The 16,480-nt window shown below is 38.8% G+C and overlaps 1 protein-coding gene across 3 annotated transcripts in view; it reads right to left on the bottom strand.

Moving 5' to 3' along the window:
• Positions 1–16,064, bottom strand: part of LOC130681481 (GRB2-associated-binding protein 3-like) — a 70,013-nt gene extending 53,949 nt beyond the window's left edge. For all 3 annotated transcript variants that reach the window (XM_057494734.1, XM_057494735.1, XM_057494733.1), the window contains exon 1: positions 15,992–16,064. In XM_057494734.1, the coding sequence (XP_057350717.1) occupies positions 15,992–16,063 (72 nt within the window). In that variant the 5' untranslated portion in view covers position 16,064. The remainder of the gene's footprint in view (positions 1–15,991) is intronic.
• Between the last annotated feature and the right edge of the window lie 416 nt (positions 16,065–16,480).

A 16,480-nucleotide genomic window follows, 5' to 3' on the forward strand; every position in this document is an offset into this window, starting at 1 on the left:
CAGAGGTTCTATGGAGCCTGTCCAAATACATCCAGATGACCCACTAACTGGCTATGCTTCTCATGAAGCTGATTTTAAAGTTCAGATGGGAAAATAAAAATAAAAAACAGCTAGGAAAACTATAAAAAAACAATACAGGGAGACTAGCCATACCAGTATTAAAGTAAACTATAAAGCCTCTGTAATTAAAACAGTGTAATTAACAGCATGTGGGTAGATGGGCAAAACTGGAAGAGAACAGAAAACCCAGAAATAAATATGGGAATTTTATATTATGACAACAAAGGGCAGCATCTCAAAACAGTGAAGGTACAGATGAACTTCCTAACACCTAGTGCTAGGACATCCATACAGCCATTTTTGGAAAAAAAATAAATTGGGATCTATGCCTTACATCTGCACCAGAATAAACTCCGAATGGATTACAAATCTAAACCAACTAAAAAGCTCCTCTAAGGTGATGGAAACCATCAACAAAATGAAAAAGCATCCTACAGAATGGGACAATATATTTGCAAATCATATATTAGATAACGGGTTAATATCCAAAATATATAATGAACTCATATGCTTCAATGCCAAAAAAAAAAGCCAATTAAAAAATAGGCAGAAGACCTAAACAGACACTTCTCCAAAGAACAAATACAAATGGCCAACAGTCACATACATGAAAAGATGCTCCACATCACTAATCATCAGGGAAATGCAAACCAAAACCACAGTGAGATATCACCTCACACCAGTCAGATTGGCCAATATCCAAAGACAAAAAAATAACCAGTGTTGGCAAGGATATGGAGAAAAGGGAATCCTTCTACACTGCTGCCAGGCATGTAAACCAGTGCAGCCACTATGGAAATCAGTGTGGAGGTTCCTCAAAAATCTAAAAATAGAAATAACCTAGGATCCAGCAACTCCACTTCTGGGTAATTATACAAAGAAAACAAAAACACTAATTCAAAAAGATGTATGCATCTGTTTATTGCCACATTTTTTACAACAGCCAAGATAATGAGACCAACCTAAGTGTCCATCAATAAGTGAAGATGTGGTACATGTACACAGTGGGACATTACTTGGCCATAAAAAAGAATGAAATCCTATCATTTGCAACAACATGGATGGACTTTGAGTGTATTATGCAAAGTGAAATAAGTCAGACGGAGAAAGACAAATACTGGATGATTTCACTCATATGTGCAATGTAAAAAAATAAAACATACGAACAAACAAAACAGAAACAGATCCATAAACACAGAGAACAGACTGGTGGTTGCCATCGGGGAGAAGGATGTGGGGACAGGAGAAATAGATGAAGGGGAGAGAGCGGGAAAAATTTCCAATTATAAAATAAGTAAGTCACAGGGATGAAAAGCACAGCATAGGGAATACAGTCAATAATATTGTAGTATCTTTGTAGAGTGACAGATGGTAACTACATTTATTGGGAAGAGCATTTCATAATGTAGATAACTTTCAAATCACTACATTGTACACCTGAAAATCATAATACTGTATATCAACTATATGTCAATAAAATGGATCTGAAAAAAATCAGTTTAAAAACTTACATATAAAAAATAAAACCATACACTGCTTTGGTTATGTAGCTGTATTCCTATTATGTTAATGTGTGCATGCAATTTATTTAGTAATTTAAAACCTATACATGCTTATGTTACACTACAAGAAGATATGTCAAAGAAATAATCAATCTTCCCACGTTTTCTTCCATCTGCTACTTCTATAGCTTCTCTTCTTCCTTCATAATTACAACCCCTAAGTAGAATTCGTGCCTCATATCGAAATTACCGAGTATCATAATTCTTCCAAGTGGTAAAGATACCTCAAGACAAATGCTGGGCATAGAAGCCACAGGGCATAAATCTGCAAAAAAGTAAAAAGCTAACCTTTTCAAACAATATTTCTTCTCTCTCACTTACCAACTTTACATTTCCCTGTATGGCCCTGGAAGATGACTGGTTAGCCAGAGACGGGTAAGACTCCTCAAGGGAGGAACAACCTAAGACAGGCACAGTCGCAGGGGAGCCATCAGGTGAGAAATTGGGGATCAACAGAGGTGAGGCTTAGAACCTCACCCCCTGTTTTGAGAGAAATCTTCTGCATCCGTGGATGTTTTGTTGCCCTGGTCTAACTTGGATTAACACTTAGTCTGCAGGCACACACCTGATCATCTACATTTGCCCTCCTACAGCACTAAACTATGTTTTCTACCTTTATCTTACATCTACCTACCACTTCAGCATTTTATTGAAAATAATGATAACAATAATAACAATAATAAGGGATAAATGTGGGATTCACATATAAATCAAGTATAAAAATCAAACAAATAATCATAATTGACCTGTTTATAGTTCATGATGCGTGATCAAAACCGAAAGTTTCTGTGATGACTGCCCTTGCACTGTTCACCATGTAAGAATTTATTCACTATGTAAGAACTTGTTCACCATGTAAAAACTTGTTCGTTATGCTTCAGAAGATTGGAGACTGTTGAGAATTAGGCTTGGGGTTGATTAATGATTGTACATTGAGTCCCCTATACAGAATTTTATTGTTGCTAACAACCATATGATCAATAAATATGAGAGATGTCCTCTCAAAATAAATAAATAAATAAATAAAACCATACAAGCACCAGAAGAAAGTACAGGTGGATTCCTATAAAACCAGGAAGTGCAAAAGACCTTCCTAATCTGTGTATCCAGAAGCTATAAAAGAAAATGCTGACATATTTTACTAGATATAATTTTTTTGCATACAAATAACATAAGCAAAGTCAAAAAAAGATAAACTGGGTAAAAAAACAATTGGTCTCACAAAGGACTTATCACCTCATATAAATTGAGACTAAAAAGAATAACAGTGGCAGAATAGCACACGGGTCATAGGAAAACAGATAAATGTTCCACCTCCCTCTGAATAAAAATACTGCAAATTGAAACTACACAGAAATAGCACTTTTCATCTATCAGATGGCAAAAATCCCAAAGTTTGACAACACATTCTGTTGGCAAAGCACTATTTTACATCGGTATGGCCTGCTGGTAGAAATGCAAACACGATATAGCAACACAACAGAATTATTATACAGCTGTCAAAAATGATGAACATCTCTGGGCACTGATACAGAGAGGATTCTTGAATAATATTTTTTTAGAAACTTTTAAGATCTACCCTCTCAGCAACTTTCAAATACATAATTCAGTATTACTAACTATAGTCATGATGCTGTCCATTACATCCTCAGGACTTATTTTATAACTGCAAGTTTGTACCTTTTAAACAATGTTCACCGATTTTGCCCGCCCCCCCCATCAACTCCCACCTCTGGCAATCACCAATCTCTTTGTATCTCTAACTCACGGCAGGGGGAGGTTGTTTGTTTTACATTCCACATATAAATGAGCTCAGATGTATTTGTCTACCTCTGACTGACTTATTTCACTTAGCATAATACCCTCTAGGTCCATCCACGATATCCCAAATGGCAGGATTTCCCTCTTTTTTATGGCTTTCACAGTATTCACACATATATGTACATCACACTGTCTCTATCCATTCATCCATCGATGGGCACTTAGGTTGCTTCCATGTCTTGGCTATTGTAAATAATGCTGCAAGAACATCAGGGTGCGGTTCCTATTTGAATAAGTGTTTTCATTTTCTTTAGATAAATACTCAGAAGTGTAGTTGCTGGATCCCACGGTATTTCTATTTTTAGTATTTAGAGGAACCTCCATACTGCTTTCCACAGTGGCTATACAGCTTACATGCCCAGCAGCAGTGCATGGGGGCTCCCTTTTCCCCACGTCCTGGCCCACACTTGTCATTGCTTGTCTTGTCCATACTAGCCCTCTGACTGGTGGGAGGTGATAGCTCACTGTGGTTTTGATCTGCATTTCCCTGATGATTATTGATATGCTATATTTATTTACATGTTTCAAATTTTTTAAATTATTTATTTAATAACAGTTCTAAAACTGAGACAAAGGCTAAGAATTGACAAGAAAATCAAGTGAACAAGACTACCCTAAAGAGACCCAACTAAGGATTTAAGATGTAGGTTACTGTTAATATTATGTTGTAGAAACAGAATATAAATTGCTAAAGGATGCTCAACCTCACTACACAAGAAATTTAATTAGAACAAAATACCATTTATCAACTATTGACTTTGCAAAGATCAAAAACATTTGCAGGGTTGCAGAGGAACAAGGACTTTAATGCACAAGGAGTGGAAAATGGACAGACACTTCAGACAATTTGGTATCTATTGGCGTTTTACACTCACATGCACATACACTGTGACTCAGCAATTCCACTTCTAAGAATTGTTTACAAGCATAATTGCACATGACCACAAAGACGTATGTACAAAGATATTCACTGCAGCTTTGTTTATAGCAGCATGAAAGTGGGAATGAGAAAAGGCCTATCATGACACTGTCATACAGTGAAAAATTATAATGCTGTTATAGATACTGAGAAACAAGCGTGGGTGGGGAGGGTGGGAGAAGGGGATTGAGAAGTATTATGTTTAGTACACTTGGTGTGTGGGGTCAAGGGGAAGACAGTGCAGCACAGAGAAGACAACTAGTGACTCTGGCATCTTACTACACTGATGGACAGTGACTGCACTGAGGTGTTGGGGGGACTTGATAATACGGGTGAATGTAGTAATCACATTGTTTTTCATGTGAAACCTTCACAAGAGTATATATCAATGATACCTTAATTTTAAAAATTGTAAGAAAACAATACACTCTCTCTGGCAACATATATACAAAATATCTATAGAAGAAGGACTACAACAAATAGTGCTGGATCAGTTAACTATTTGTAAAATAAAGTTATCCCCTCACCTTACACTAATAGAAATACCAACTGAACTAGAGAAATAAACATTAAAGAAAAAATGAAACCAGCCTTGGTAATGATGGCTGTGTAAATCTGAAACATCCAACACATCCTCTACATATAGCTCAGAGGCTGAGATCACGTAAATGTCAAAAACTAAGAACATAAATTAATAAATACCAAGAAATAAAATAGTAAGAGTTAATTAACTCAAACAATAACTAGAAGGGGTTACCATTTCTGCCTAGAATGTAAAAAGTTGCAAAGAATATCCCTTCTACCCTGACAAGAAAAATCGGACAAAACCCAGAATCTTCTTTTTCCTGAGCCCGTCATGGAACTGAGCTCACAAGACACAAGGTACCAGAGTAGATGGGACTCATGGTGGTGGTGATCCTATGTATAGAGATTTCTAGTTGCTATGAGAGCTATGCACAGAAGACAAACTAGCCAACCGAGGTCCCAGCCTTCCTCTTCCCCATAACAAGAAATAAGCTCCTATAATTGAAACAGGTACTTGTCAACAGGATCCTCATTTCAGTCTAAGAAATTCACTATTCAAACTGAAACAGAATTTCTCACTCTCCGCACTCGTGACAGTTTGGGCCGGATGACTCTGCTGTGGGGGCCGCCCTGTGCACTGCAGGATCCTCAGCAGCATCCCTGGGCTCTACTCGCTAGATGCCAGAAGCATCCTCCCCACTAGCTGTCACAGCAAAAATGTCTCCAGATATTGCCAAATGTCTCCTGGGGATAAAGTGGGCATACTTACATATATTTTCTAAATTGTGTTTACTATCTGAAATGTAAATTTAACCACTTTTACTTTTTGCTAAATATCACATCCCTATCTTGAAGATTAAGTCTCACCCCCACTGAGAATCACTGTCTAGACCCTTAGACACAACCAAGAGCAAACAACCAAGAATCATCAAGCATTTGAAGAATACAAAAGCAAATTCAAAAAGCTCCTCTTCAAATACAGCAAATCTATTCCTTCTGCCTCAGGGCCTTTACACTTTCTTTTCCCTCTTTCTAGAACCCTGTTCCCCTAAATATCTGTATTGATGTGAGGGAGCAAAACAGGATATGATACATATGCTAGGGAAAGTCCTCACAAGAGGTTTCATTTCCAGAAAAGATGGGCAGGCTGATGTGAAAAGGAAGCAGGTTTTAGAAATTAAAAGGATGACTACCAATCAACAAGCTGAACAGCACTTTACAAAGTCAGTGAGCTGAAAGCTTCACCTGAGAAAGCCTCTCCAAACACTGACCAAAAGGACAGAATGATAATATATATAAAGAAAAGGTGGGACATACTGGAGAATAGATCCAAACTATTCCAGTTGTTTATTATCTACTGTTTCTCAACCCCAAGACCACCCCTCTACACTCTCTTCTGATTCTGAGACTGGGACTCTACCAACCACATTTCTCAAACTCTGTTGCTGGCTTTCTTCCTGTTGGATTCTGCTAATGGGAAACACTGTCAAAAAATGACAAGGCAGGAAGAAGGGAGAAGGGACTCTCAGCATCCCTCCAGTGGCAGGAGACAGCACCATCTCCAGCTTCCAGCTTCATCAGGTTGCCTCAAACGTACCAGCACTAACTTCATAGCACCTTCTCCATCAGAAGCAATAGATGAATGGCTACAGGTACCCCTCCTCCAACCTCCTAGTTTCTAGTCATGCCAACCTTCACTTTTATGCCTGAGTTCTTGTAATAGTAGCTGATCTTTGTACTTATTCATATCTGAATGCCCCCTTTTGCTCTTTCAGTCTTCTTATACATGTAAACCACACCCTATATTGAATCATCTCTGTCAAATACCTACTGTGGCTTCTGTTGTCCTGTCTAGAACCTGACCGATACAGTGTTTGGTGCCAGAAATAGTCCTAGAAAATAAACCCTTACAATGACCCTGAATATCAGAAAAATAAAATTTAGAGCAAAGAAGAATGCTAGGAATAAATATGGTCATTTCATGGTAGAGGGGTTCATTCATCAAGATAAAATAACAACCCTAAATGTGTACAACTCAACAGAGCTTCAAAAAATACAAGGCAAAAACTAACAAAATACCAAGGATAAATAGACAAATCCACAATTAGAGTTGTAATTTCAATACCCTTCTTTCATTAATTAGTAAAACACAAAGACAAAACATCAACAAGGATAGAGAAATGAACAACATGATCAACCAACTTGACCTAATTGATATTTATAAAGCGCTCCACCCAACAACAACAAAATGCACCTTCAAGTGCACACAGAACATTTACTAAGATAAACCACATGCTAGGTCAAGTGTGAACAAATTTACAAGAACTGAAATCATGCAAAGTATATTGTCTAACCACAATGAAGTTAGAATTCAAAAATGGAAATATATTTGGACATTAAACAACACACTTCCATTAAATCAAATATATTCAGACATTAAATAACACATGGGTCACAGAAGAAATAACAAGGGAAATTAGAAGATACCTTGAAGTGAACAGAAATGAAAACAGAATGTAACAGAATTTTTGGAGTGCCACTAAAGCAGTGCCAATTCTACTTGCATGAGTGTGTATGTGTCTGTCTGTGTGTGCCCCAACAAAGCTGTCCTTAAAAACCATTAGAATGTGTGAAAATGTGTTCTAATGATGTTGGGCCAAGGAAGACAGAATAAAATACTGGATCAAGCTAAATGTACTGATATGGGTGCACTCACCAGAAATTCTACATTTAATGTGTTAGCTCAAGCATTTAGAGTGTTCTAAGTTTACCCGACTGAAACATGGACTAAACATAGTTACACTTAGTGAGGTTGAGATATCAGACTTTCCTTGTCGTTATGTAAAAGGACAAATACAAAGGCATAGAAAGACAGAAAAGTCTAGTGGAGTTCCCATGTGTGACTCTTCACTTACCCATCTCCATTAGATCTCCTGAAAGAGAATTTTAGGGAGGCTAGTTGATAAATGCAGTTTTAACTTAACTCCATCACAGAGTGGGCCCCGTAGGTCTATGGCCATTTCTCCAATTCTTGAATGTGTAATTGGGACAGACAACCCTGGCAACCAATCAAACCCCCGCATGAGCATTCTGGTCCAGAGTGACGAATGTGATGGTAGGAACGGCCAAAGTCACTGGAACACCCCACACTCATAACCATTACAGTAATTCAAAAGCAATACTGTACACATAGGGGAATTACAGAGATTAGCCACCATCAATGACTTGAAAGATGCAGTGGCAGTGATTCCAACCACATCTCCATTTAACATGCCTGTTTGGCTGCTGCATAAGGTAGATGGATCTTAGAGAATGTATTATCATAAATTTAATCCAATGCTGATACTAATTACAGCTGCTCTTCTAGACAGTCTCTTCACTAGATCAAATCAACACCGCCCTGGCATCTGGTATTCAGCTATTGATCTGGCAGATGTTTTTAACTCTCTGTCAACTTGCAAGTATCAGCAGAAACAACTAGTACAACTTTACGATCTTGCCTCACAGCTATGAAAGGTTTGCTGCTCTCTGCCACAATGTAGACCACAGAGAAAATGATTGCCTTAATGTCTCACAGAACATCACACTGGCCCACTAAATTAATGACATCGTGCTGATTAGACCTGTTGAGTACAAAGTAAAGAATATCTTTGTTTAGTAAGACAATGCACACCATAAAGTATGAAGCTCTTTCTACAAGTTTCAGGAGCCTGGCCCATAAGTAAAGTTTCTAGGGCACAATGATTTGAAGCATGCTATCCCCTCCAATGTGGAAGAGAAGTTGCTGCACTTTTCATCGGTAGACAAGGACAGTAAGACAGTTATAAATATACTCCACATGCTCAAGTAGGTAGAGGAAAACATCAGCATATTAAAGAGAGACACAAAAGAAAACAAAGACACAAACTCAACTTCTAAAGATGAAAAATACATTGGATGGAATTAACAGCAGATTAGACATGGAATAAAAAAATCACTGAACTTGAAAGACCAAGAAATAGACCACCCACAACAACAGAGAAAAAATGCTGAAGAATAAGAAGAGTTCAGCATCAATGAGCTGTGGGACAATTTCAAGCAGCAACTATTCACATAGAAATAAAATGTATGACAACAGTAGCACAAAGTTTGACAGATGGTATATGGTAAGTTTCTTCTTCCATACAGGAAATGATATATTAGTTTAAGGTAGACTGTGGCCAGTTAGAGATATACACTAAACCCCTAAAGCAACCACTGTTAAAAAACACAGAGGCACAGCCAACAAAGAAGATAAAAATGGAATTTTGTAAAAAATTAATTAATCCAAAACAGGGTAAATAAGAATAAAAATGAAAAAAAGAATAAATGAGACAATTTGCAAGATGGTAGACTGAAAATACAAAATCTAAAGTTCAACGTCATGCAGACACTAAGAGAAAGCAGCTCAGGCAAGCAGCTTCGGCCCTAAATAGAAGTTATCACTAGAAGAATCTGAAGACAGAAGACAGACAGAGGAGAGACATCTTTAAGGTGTTGTAAGAAAAAAAATCGTGAACCCAGAATTTCAGTGAAAATATTTTTCAAAAAAATGTATTTTTCAAATATGAGGGAGAATAAACATCTCAGACAAACACAACTAAGAGAATCCAACAGCAGATATAAACTACATAAAATGTTAAAGGAAGGTCTTTAGGCAGAAGGAATATGACACCAGACAGAATCTTGAATCACCACAAAGAAATGAAGAGTGCTAGATAGATGTGGAATAAAGAAAGGCAAATAAACTTTAATTTTTCTCCTTTGTTTTAACTGCTTGAAAAGATAATTGGTTGTCGACTGTGAAGGGGGGGGCCTAGTAAACATAATGTTCTTCATGTAATTGTAGATTAATGATACCAAAATAAAAAAATAAAAATAAAATAATAAGAAAACATAACTGGTTGTCTAAATTTATTAACGACGTATCATGTATTTACAGCTTATGTCAGAATAAAATGCAATGACAACAATAGCACAGAGAACGTAAGTACAGAATTGTGAATATACTGCTATAAGGCTCATTAAGTGGTATATTATTTATTTAAAGGAAAACTAAAGATGTATATTTTATACCCTAGGGCAACTACTAAAATTTAAAAAGTTATTATTTTTAATTAATTAATTAATTTTGTGTTATTTATTTATTTTTTATTTGTTTGGTATCATTAATATACACTTACATGAGCAACATTGTGGTTACTAGATTCCCCCATTATCAAGTCCCCACCACATACCCCATTATAGTCACCATACATCAGCATAGTAAGATGCTATAGAATCACTATTTGTCTTCTCTGTGTTATACTTCTGTCCCCGTGCTCCCCCCCACATTATGTGTACTAATCATAATGCCCCTAAAAAGTTATTATTGATAAGTTAATAGTGGGGATAAAATGGAATAAAAAAGGTTCAGTTAACCCAAGGGAAGGCAGAAACAGAAGACAGAAGAAACAAAGAACAGATAGGACAAAGAGAAAACAGCAAGCAATACTGTAGACTTTAATCCAAACATTTCAGTGACCACATTTTATGTGAATGAACTACATATACCAATTAAAGAGCACAGAACTGCATAAAAAAGCAAGACCCAACTATCTGGTGCATATAAGAAATTCATGTTAAATATAGACACAGACAGGTTAGAAGTAAAGAATGGAAAAAGATCCCATGCAAACACCTGTCCAAAACAACCTGGGGTAGTTATATAAGAAAAAGTAGACTTCAGAACAAGGAATAGCATCAGGAATAAAGAGAAACATTAAATAATGAAAAATGAGTCCATTCTCCAAGAAAACATAATTCTAAATGCATCTAATTAACAGTAGAGCATCAAAATACACAAAGCAAAAAGAAATAGAACCAAAAGGAGAAACAGACAAATTCAGTTACAGATGGAAACTTTCACACTCCTCTCTCAATAATTAATAGTAAAAGTAAGCAGAAAAATAGTAAGGATATAAAAGAAATGAAGAACACTATCAATCAACATGACCTAATTTGCATTTACAGAAAACTCTACCCAACAAGAAAAGAATACATGCTTTTTTTTCAAGTGAAGATGTAATATTCACCAAATAAAACTACTTTGTGGGCCATAATATAAACTTAACAAATTTGAAAGAATAGAACTCATACAGTTTGCTGTTAGATCATAATGGAATTTAACTAGAAAAATACAGAATGGTATCTAGAAAATTCTCCACTATTTGGAAAAACTTCTAAACAATCCTTGGATCAAAGAAGGAATCTCAGTGGGATATTAAGGAATATTTTGAAATGAATGAAAGTGAAACACAGCATATCAAGCTTTGTGGCAAGCACCTAAAGCAATGCTTAGAGGGAAGTTTACAGCATTAAATGCTCATATTAGAAAATATTAAGATCTCAAATAAGTAATTAAGCTTCTGCCTTAAGAAACTAGATAAAGAAGAAATAAAACTAAACCCAAAGCAATCAGAGGAAAATAAATAGTAAAGATAAGAGGATAAATCAATGAAATTGACAGCAAAAAAACAATAGAGAAGACCAATGACACCAAAGGCACGCTCATAAAAAATATCAGTAAAACTGATAATACTCTAGCCAGTCTAATCAGGAAAAAATAGAGATAAAATAAATTACAAAATCGTAAATGAAAAAGGAGTATGACTACAGATCCTACAGACATTAAAAGGATAATAGGAATATAATGAACAAATTTATGGCAATAAATTCAAGAACTTGGATGAAATAGAGAAGAGAAAATCCTTGAAAAACATCAACTACCAAAGTTCATTCAAGAAGACGTGCATAACCTGAATAGCCCTATTTCTGTTAAAGAAATAGAATTTGTACTTAACCATCCCACAGAAAGAAGTCCAGGACCAGAAGGCTTCAACAGTGAATTTTGCCAAACATTTAGGGAAGAAGGAATACCAGTTATATAGTATATCTTTCAGAAAACAGAAGAGGGGGGAACACTTCCTAATTCATTTTATGAGGCTAGCATTATGTTAATATCAAAACCAGACAAAGACAACAGTACAAAAAAGGAAAATCATAGACCAATATCACTCACGGACAAGGACACAAATATCCTTAGCAAGATATTAGCAAATTAAATCCAGCAATATATGAAAAGGATGAAATATCACAACCAAGTGAAGTTTATGCCAGAAGTTCAAGGCTGGCTTAACATGCAAAAATCAATCAGAATAATTTACCAGAGTCACAGACAAAAAAAGAAAAAGCATACTATTACTTTTATAGATTCAGGGAAGGCATTTAACAAAATCCAGTTCACACAAAAAAAATCTCAGCAAAGTAGCAATACAAGGGTACTTCCTTGACTTGATAAAAGGCACTGTCACAAAAAGCCTACAGCTAACATATTTAAAAGGTGAAAGACAAAATGTCTTTCCCCTAATATCAGGAAAAAGTCTAGGATGTCTGCTCTCATCATTTCTATGTAACATTGATAGTACAGCTGGTTCTAACTAGAAACAAGATTACTAGAACAAATAAGTGAGTTTAGCAAGATTGCAGGATGCAACGTTAATGTGCAAAAGTCAATTGACAAACTAATTCTAAAACTGATATGGATAGGCAAAGGACCTAGAATAGCCTGAAAAGAAACAACTCTGAAAAGAAAAACAAATTTGGAGGGCTAAAACTGCCTAATTTCAAGAATTGTTATAAAGCTATTGCTATAAAAACAGCATGCTATTAGCATAAAGATGAACAAGTATCAATGGAAGAGACTAGAGAACACAGAAATAGACCTATATAAATATGACCAATCGATTTTTAACAAAGTTGCAAAAGTAATTCAGTAAAGACAATCTATGGTACTGGAACAAATGGAATCACTTTGCAAGACCATGAACCACAGCATAACCTCACACCTTTTACAAAATTTAACTCAAATAGATCACTGATCTAAATATAAAATGTAAAACTATAAAACCTTTAGGAAAAAAAACAGGAGAGAAAATCTTCAGGATTGAGGTTTAGGTGAAGAGTTCTTAGATTTGACACTAAGATCATGATCCATAAAAGAAAAATTGATGAATTGGATTTAATCAAAATATTAAAATTTTTGTTCCACAAATGATACTGTAAAAGAAAATGAAAAGTCAAACCATAGACTAGTAGAAAACATTTGCAAATTATATATCCAACTTGCATCCAGAGATGAAAACAGTACCTGGCTCTTAGTGTCATTTTGAAGACTAAATGAACAAGTCAAGTCCTTAGTTTAGTGCCTGGCACATACAACCATTCAATAAATGTGAATTATTATTTATAATTTTATTATTACTGCTGTTACATCATTCTTTAAAACAGAGAAAATAAAAGCAACACAAATGCTCAACAGAGAAATTGTTAAAGTGTTACATCTGTTACAAGGAATATTAGGCAATGGCTTAAAAGAATGAAGTCTGTATATACTAACCTGGAAAGATGTCCAGGATTGTTACAAATCCTGTTTTTGATTTTATTTTTCGAAAGCAAATCACAGGACAATTTGTACAGTGTGTTCTCATTTGTGCAAAAACACAACTTATCTTCAGTAGAAATTTTTCTAGAATGATACTCACCAAAATGGTAACAACAGTTGTTATCTGTAGGAAGGGAAGTGCAGGGAGGAGGGGTACACAGAAAGGGTTAGATGTGGGGGAGAGTTAAAGGGGGCCTTTCACTTTTTATTCTTTTTATTCCTAGATCATTTCATTTTTTACAAGAATATATTCCTATATTATTTGTGAAACAACAATTACCAAAGAAAGCAATCAACTATCTTTTAAAAGAGCAATGATAAAAATAACTTTCTTCTTGCCTTGGCTCATGGACTCAGGAGGATGAAGCACACATTTACCTTGGACTGAAATATTTACCCTAAAACCAGATTCAGCTTCCATTTGTAATCTAACAACAAACAATGGAGTGTTGCTAGTTGGCCTGGCAGTGCTAACAACTGATTACTGCCCTGTAACATCTCACACTACTTACGTTAGACCATGGACTTCTAAAGGACAGGGATTAAGTCTTGTCTGTCTATCTAGCCCCGTGACTCAAAGCCTGGGTAAGAACTGGCGCTCAATTTAAAGGGCAGAAGGAAAAACTTCCTGCCAAGAACTGTGTTTAAGGTGAATAGCCAGGTCCGTACCCCATTGAACTGACATGTGGTTGCCATCTAGTGGCACCAAAGGATTCCTGCAGAACTTAGAAATGAGAAGATACGGAGTTTTTGTCGTGTGTTTCAGCAACGCCTTTCAACAAGAGCATTGACTGTCTAAATGACTATGACCCTCAGAAAAAGTTCCCAACCAACCATGGACCAAAAGTTCAAGGTTTATGTCTTGGAGTGTTGGCAAGATGACATCTAGGTACTCTCGTCTCTTCAACTGCTGTCATCACCACTGTACCATTGCATGTCCTACACACGTGTTAGCGCAAAGTTCACACTTGCCACACTTTCCTGTCACCAAAAAAGAATGAACCATGTATGGTAATAGGTATATAACACCCATGCCTTTTCAAGGTTGATGAAGTGCTAAAAACTTTACTAAACCAGTGTGGTCAGAACAAGAAACAAACAGGATTGGGAAAAAAATCTTCCACAAACTTTGCCCTCCAGATGCACCATCTTTCTGAGTTATCTACTGAAAAGTGAGTGCCACTCTGCAAATATCTGGTGAACCCTGAAAATGTCTCACATTCCACAGTGCAACAAGGAAAGCCACTTTGCACTATCCTTGCAAGTACCCCTGTGCAACAAACCCTTACCCACCTGTGCAGATCATGGCGAGTGGGTTTTTTTCCCTCACCTCCTTTGAGTATCAAGACGTCTTCAAAGCACTTCATTGTACCTTGTGTTTACGGACTTGGGAACTCAAAAAGAATGAAGGGACACACTGGCAGTTACTCTGAAAATTGTCACTATGTATAGACTTCTGATACCTCCATGGTAAGTAGCATAATGTACATGTAAAATGTTGCTCACCAGAACGAACAAAAATCTTCCCAGAGAGTCCTATGAGAGTGATCCTGCGTAGTCCAGAATAAATGGGGAAAGGGGCCCTGAATATCTGTATGGTCATATTCCTGACCCATCATGTGAAAGTATTTACACATTGTGGAAGTAGTCTTCTTACTATCCCACCTTCTCCACTTTCACGCAGAATGTGCCTCATAAATGTAGGAACAGAAACAGTGGTGATCTTTGGCCTAGAGGTGCACAGTAGTTTGGGAGCATGCTCTCCCCAACAGCACGGCCCTTTGCGGGTGGGCTGTTCTGTAGCAGGGCCCCACGTGGGTGCCTTTCTTTTCCTACCCTTGTGCTCAGCGTTTGCCGAGAAAAGAGGAATTAAGAACGTCGTGGATCCATCAAGCTACTCCCAGCCTAAAAAAAATCAAGCCCTACTATGTATTTATATGCAACTAACTCCCTGAGGGCTGGAGTGACTCTTCTTAATGTCTGCGGAACTCTCTGTAACAATCAGGTCTTTGGGCGGAATGTTTTAAGACCCGATCCTGAGGGGACTGATGGAGCTCAGAAACATTTGAGCTGTCGGTAGTACATTTCCCAGGGTAATGGGTCGTGCAGGCAGATGCGCGCTTCCCAGCGTCCCTTAGTTCACACTGGCACAAGTCCTTCGTTCCTGATAGTGTCGGCATAAGGTAAAAGCTGAGAAGCGACACCAGGAGAAACAAGGTGCAGTCTGTGGAAGGCTCCAGACTGCACTGTCCAAGGACAGGCACACGAGAGAGTACTCCTGGCGGACCCAGGGCAGTGCTGGAGCCTCCCTGCCCGCCTGGTCCGGGCAGGCCCCGTCCCGCGGCCCCCTGCCCTCTCCCCTGCGCTGCCCTGCCATGCGCTCCTCGCCAGGCACGGGGCTCTGGGACAGCCCCGCTTTCGCCACGTCTCCCTGGATGCTCTTGCACCTCGAGGGCCAGCGGCGGGGCAGGGCCCCCGGTTCCCGGCCGGCTGCTGCGCGCAGCGGCGAGCGGTCTCGACGGGGCGATTTTGTCCTGGCTGTCAACCCCGCCGGAAGCCAAGGCTCCGGCTCACGGGTCCCCAAGGGGCGCGGGCGGTACTCACGTAGCGCTGCAGCTTCCTCTCGGGGGGCGACTTGACGAGCCATCCTGTGCACACCGCGTCGCCCGCGCTCATGGTCGCGACGCCACCGCCGCTTCCTCCAGCTGGGCCGGCCGAGGCAGGAGGAAGTCGGGCCGGGGATGCCGGCGGGGCGGGCCCAGCGCCGCCCCGAGCGGCCGCACGACCCCCGCCTCCGGCCGCCACGGCCCCCTGGGAGGACCGGCGCCACCACCCTCGGCCGAGCCTGCGCGAGAGGCGGGCGGCGGGGCCCGGGAAGCCCCTTCGAGTCAGAGCAGCAGGGCTGCTCCCTGGCCTCCGAGCCCCCGCAGCCCAGACGAGGCCCCGCACCTGCGAGCGGGACAGCGGGGAGGAGGCGGGGCAGCTCCCTCGGACTTGGCTGCAGCACTTGGCCGCTGGCGGAGGAAGTGCGCTCTCGGCCCCTCCCCCAAGACCATTGTCTCCGGCGATAAGCGCGGCTGCAAAACTGTTGGA

This window comes from Manis pentadactyla, chromosome 18, assembly GCF_030020395.1.
Source record: "Manis pentadactyla isolate mManPen7 chromosome 18, mManPen7.hap1, whole genome shotgun sequence".
NCBI classification, from domain to species: domain Eukaryota; kingdom Metazoa; phylum Chordata; class Mammalia; order Pholidota; family Manidae; genus Manis; species Manis pentadactyla.